The 5533-nt window shown below is 43.5% G+C and overlaps 1 protein-coding gene across 2 annotated transcripts in view; it reads left to right on the top strand.

Moving 5' to 3' along the window:
• kazna (kazrin, periplakin interacting protein a) overlaps positions 1-4946 on the top strand; it is a 439152-nt gene extending 434206 nt beyond the window's left edge. For both annotated transcript variants that reach the window (XM_048615197.1, XM_048615198.1), the window contains one exon: positions 1109-4946. In XM_048615197.1, coding sequence (XP_048471154.1) covers positions 1109-1276 — 168 coding nt within the window. In that variant the 3' untranslated portion in view covers positions 1277-4946. The remainder of the gene's footprint in view (positions 1-1108) is intronic.
• Positions 4947-5533: the final 587 nt, after the last annotated feature.

Here is a 5533-nt window from a genome sequence, read left to right as displayed (position 1 = left end):
CTCAGATTCTCCAGCATCTGCAGTTCCTACTATCTCTTCTTTACCTTGGCATCAGTTTTATTGACAAATTGCCACTTGAAGCACCATGGGATACTTTCCTCTGTTAAAGGTGTTATGTAAATGCTGGTATGACTGGGCTGGCCAGCAACACCTGTTTCCCAGGAGTGAATCTTTCAACAGCATTAGGCTGATCCCAGATCCCTTTCGGCCCAGTGTGGATCCTCTGATGTTGAAGTTAAATTCTTCTAAAAACCCAGTGCACAGTACCCCCACCATCAACGCCAGCATATATTAAGGAACTGGATGCTGAATCTGCAGACGTAGCCAATGGCTCTTAGTTTAAAAATTGCTAAAGAGGTTTTTTTTACTTTCGTCTGCAACAGGAAAGCTCCCCCCCCCCCCGCCATTGCTTATGTACTCATTCCTAGTGAACCTGATTACAGGCAGCAGTGAGTTAGCATTGTAAAAGGGCAGGGCAACTGCGCAGAGTGGGGTCTGTGGCTGATCTAACATACTGTACCTTGGTCACAGCACCGTCTGATGCGAGCAGGTCCATTCAGAAACAGTTTATCCCCATAGTTTATTGAGTTGGTAGCAACACCAGGTGAAATTTCTTTCGTGGCAAATTTAATCAAGCTGTTGCTAAGACTCATGCCTCTTGCTCCCCGTTGAGTTTTTGCACTGGAATGCATTCTTTTTACTGCGACCGTGGGTTTCTGAATATTTGGCGAGCAGGACTAGTCTGTTATCAGCCCTACCATAGCACTGTCCAAAAGCAGCAGGTTCCATTAACATCCCCTTTGCTTCTGGGTGTGAAAGGGAGATGTATAGATTAGGTCCTTATCTCTGGAGCACGACCAGCCAGATCTGACTATCCATAACACCAGAGAAGGTGTGGGTGGGCACTGAGCGAGGACAGAGCCAAGTTTGGCTGCATTGGCCCTATTGCTCCTGGTACAGCCTCCTGGTACGTGACTTTAGGAGCAGCCAAAAATCTCAGCTTCAAGCAGAGGGAGACAGGGAGGAAATGGAGCTGTTCTGATTTTTCCGTCTTTGACGGGCAGGAAATGGAAAGCAACAACTAAATGTTTTTGTTTTGACTGTCCAGTCTCTTGAAGACCTCGAAGAACAAAAGAGGAAGAAGAAGAAAGAGAAGCTGGTGTTTGGCTCCATTTCCCGGGTGTTTGCCAGGGGCAAGCAACGGAAATCCCTGGATCCCGGCCTGTTTGATGGTACTTCTACCGATTATTACGTAGAGGAAGATGCAGATTGGTGATAAACACCCATCCACTCACAACCTCTGTGTGTATGTGTATGTGTGTGTGTGTGTGTGTGTGTGTACGCGTGTGTGTGCATGTATGTGTGGCATGTGTGAGTACATGCTTGTTGGGGGGGTGTGTGTGTGTCAGTCTGTCTGTTTTTAAACTTAAGAAATGTGAGCCCTGGGGCTGGTCCAGCACACTCTGTAATTAATGTGTATATATATATAATATATATACATAGATAAATATAAAAATAAGTCCTGTGTGGATAATGTCACCTGTGAATCTGTGGAGGGACACAGCTGTGTTTTAATCTCACTGATACTGGAACCCCAAAGGACAGCTGTGTACTGTATCTGTAAATAACTGCAATTGTGCACTTTGTGCTTCTTTGTAAGGTATTTTCTCCTGTTTGTTGTTCCCATGTCCCAGTTGTGTGTTGTGTTCCATTGGTTTGACAATGCAATAGAACATCCTCATTCCAACTGGGCATGCTCAAGAACTCCCATCTCATTTAACCCCCTACTCCTCCCATTCACCCAGGGGTTCAGCTTCCGAATCATGTAATGAGCTATTCGTGTGTTGATGGTACGTCAATGCATCCCATCCATCGGCTGAGCATGCCCTGTTTAGATGAATGAGATGGTTCAGTTAAGGAGACCTTATCCTTGCTTTATGGTCTACATTGGCAAATTTGCAGTGGTACCAGTTGGCACAGACAGAGCAACTGTAAAATTTCAGGGACAGTGGAATGATGGTGCATTCCAGAGACCTAGACACAGTGAGGGAGCGCTGACCCCTCACCGCAGTGTAAAACCATTGTATACAGACATCTGAGATCTCGCTGCAAGGTATTTCCCAGCAGCTCTACAATTCACCCAAGCATCTACCACACTGCAGTTCCTTGAAAAATTCAGGAAAATGCCCTTTCAGAAGTTTTTTTTTCAGGAGAGGACTGAAGAGAACAGTTACAATCTGAAGCTAAGGCACTAACAGTCATTAGACCACTTGTGGATTGTAACTACAGAACTTGAATATTGCTGAGGAAAGGCACGTTTTCCTCAAGCTTTTCACCTCACACTCATCATGACTTTCCACAAGAATACAAATTCAAGAGGAGGACCAACATCCCATATGTGGAAGGAGAGTGCAGATTGCTTGACAGGTAAATTGATGCTAAAGGTTATGCCTATTAATGCGAGGCTTTGCAGACTTGAGTGTTAATATATGTAGCTTCCAATACATGCAAGTGCCCCATACTTGGAGTTCACTGGGTCCTTTCTCAGGGAAATGCCCTGACAAATCAAAGTCAACCGGGCCTGGTTTAAAATTTAAACAAAGGTGGCTGTGAACTGTCAATCGGCATTAATTGTTGCATTCTCCATGGTATTGCCTCTACTGATCAAGAGTCAGAAATCACACAATGCCAGGTTATAGTCTGACAGGTTTATTTGAAATCGCAAGCTTTCAGAGGTATTCTTGTGAAATGTCCTGATGAGTGCAAAATGAGAACCTTCAACAAAATGTATCTTACTTCAGCAGTGCTCAAGTTCTGTAATAACAAACGAGTATTTAATTAAAGGATTCCTGCGAGATTACTTTTTTTTTCCGTTTGCCATTTCTACCAGTCGCCAGTTTAAAGCTATGAGCATTGAATCCTTTCCTGCATAAAATCTTCTGTCCACTGACAAAGCAAGGGCATGGTTATTGAGAATCCTATGTAACCTTGATTTTTTGTAAAACTGACATTGGAAGATAGCTTGTGGTGATATGTGGTCCATGTACTGTTTTTGTGTTGAAATGCAATGCTTAATTTGGCTTAAAGTAATGACCTATTGTCAACACATCTTCCAAACTCAATCATTTTAAACAGACTTCCTCAGATACCGTACGCCAATCCTGCAGTGCACATTGCAGAGCTAAGGTGCTGTCCTCTGTGTGAGTAAGGAACAGGGACTCCATTGGTGACCCTCACACTGATGATTCGAGAATGAGGAATTATTTGAGAGGACAGTCATAAGGTCAAAATGCTCATTCTCTTAAGATTACTCCCTTCTCATTAGTTTGATACTATTGTGAGATATTTTTCTTTGATCAAAATTGAGGGCATAGCTCACCACTGTACGGTCACCCACTGCAATTATGCAGCCTCACCAGTAACCCCAAGGTACTTAATGCTGTGAATGCATGAGCATGCAGAAAGACTGCTTCATAAATTCTTGGGACTTGGCCATATTTGAAACCTCGTATGCTGATCATAGCTCTTAATACATATTGGCACCATCCAAAATTATGGGTTTTATTTGTGAAATTGCAGTAATCCTGTGCATGGAGAGGGACCTTTTCAACCTGCAAGCCTGTTAGAGATGGTTCAGTTGCTTCCAAAGCACTGGAAACATTGAGACTGTTCTCTGTCTTTGTCATTGTTGCGTATACTCAATGCTCTAATGGAGCTGAAAAGCAGCCAAGAATTACACAACCTCATTGAACAATTTCAAAGCCTAAATGATTCAAGGTTTGAAAAAAAAACAAAATTGAGATGAAAAATTCTGCGAATATTTATGGATTGTGTGTACGTTGGATATTACAGCCTGCAAACTCATCTGATTGATGAGGGGATAAGCTGTTCGAAAAATCCTATGCATGTAGACCAAGCAAAAGGATGCGGTCACTTTAAAGATTGTCAAACTGCGAGTAATGTCAAACTAACACACCGCCATTGTATGGGGAGCTGTTGAAATACAACCACCCCATCTCGCTTTGCAAAGGGAGCTGTCAGAATTGGAGAGCTGGTGACATCACTTGCTGTTGGAAGAGCAGCTGCAGGGCTGAACTCACGTGGGATGTTGGACTTTATTTTTCCTAAGTCTTGTGTCTTATTTCCTAAGGAGGCGGTTTTTAATTCCTGTCAAGATGTTGAACTTGCAAGTCCTTTCGAGTCTCCCCTGCCGCAGAACGCAGCAGGCCTGTCCAGTTTGTGTGACAGCCTACACTGTGAGGTGGGGGGGAGCCCCCCATTCATTCACCAGACTGCCCCTTCAGCCTGGTTTCAAATCCAGGCAACACGTCCCTACGACGTCCAGAAATTCCGGGGGAGGGTAGGAACCTTTGCTGCAGGAGCTCTCGGTTCGGGGTGGAAGGTTTTCACACCTCGTGGGTGTAGGGAGGTGGTCAGGTCACCTGCTTTGTGATTGAGGGCGCTGCTTTGAGACTGAAGAGGATCAAAGTTGGCCATCTTAACTCTGTCAAGGCGCAGTGTGTCAATGCATTGAGATGATGCCTGTTGAAAGCCAAATTTCTCCATTGTCTGTCAGACACAATTGAAAGAGAAACCTCCAGGAGTAAGGTGGTCGCACATTAACTAAAATAAGCCATCAGTTTCTCTAAGACCAGTGCCTGCTTGCGAGACAGCGTACAGGGATTAGAAATTCTTGTAAGTTCAACATCTTTTTTTAAAAGCATTCCCATTCATTCGGGGGTTCTCTTGTTTTTTTTTGTAAATTAGGTAAAATAATGCTACCGATACTGAAAGAAAATGGATTTATTTAAGAAACTAAATAGAAGATTTATGCTGGGCAAGTTTAGAGTCAAATTGTTTTATCCCTGCACTGTGAATGCTACCCAAAGCTCAGCAGTGCGGCTTCCATTGCAAACAAATTAAAATAAAACCTATTTTAAAATAAATGATACATCTCTGTGGTTTCCTCTATCGAGGTGCGAGTCACTGTAGCAGAGCAGCTCACAGGGTCAAGGAGTTCAGCCTCTGACCTCAGATGTTGTTTCTTTTTAAATGCTGCAAGTTTTCCCCTTGGAGAAATCATAGATTCTCCTGCAGGAGCAGAATTCATTACAAGGTGGCCCGAGAGCTCTCGAGACTAACAGAGAGTTACAATGATACAAATAGCAATTAGGTGAGAAGTCATTCAGCTGGCAAAACAGAAACAAAGAAGAAATAGAGTATTGGGGACAATCAGGTAATGAGGATTAGCATGCGAGATTATGTGGAGAAAAACACTAGCTCAGACTACCTGCGAATTCCAGAATATTGCTACGAAGGAACTAGTGGATCACCGTATGAGTTCCAGGGGGACCCTCTCGCACCTTATCTAAACAGATTTTTTTTAAGTGTGAGCATTTAAACATTATATTTAACAGAGAGAATGTAACTGCTAACTGTGATCCCATCCCCAGCAGAATCCACACAGGCTGCTGGATAGCAACCAGGAGTCAGGAACCTTCAGGGATTTTAATCCTCCTCTCCGTCTTTCCCC

This window comes from Rhincodon typus, chromosome 31, assembly GCF_021869965.1.
Source record: "Rhincodon typus isolate 14 chromosome 31, sRhiTyp1.1, whole genome shotgun sequence".
Lineage (NCBI taxonomy): Eukaryota > Metazoa > Chordata > Chondrichthyes > Orectolobiformes > Rhincodontidae > Rhincodon > Rhincodon typus.
Note: the sequence above shows the minus strand (reverse complement) of the source record. Positions and strands in the feature narration are given on the sequence as shown.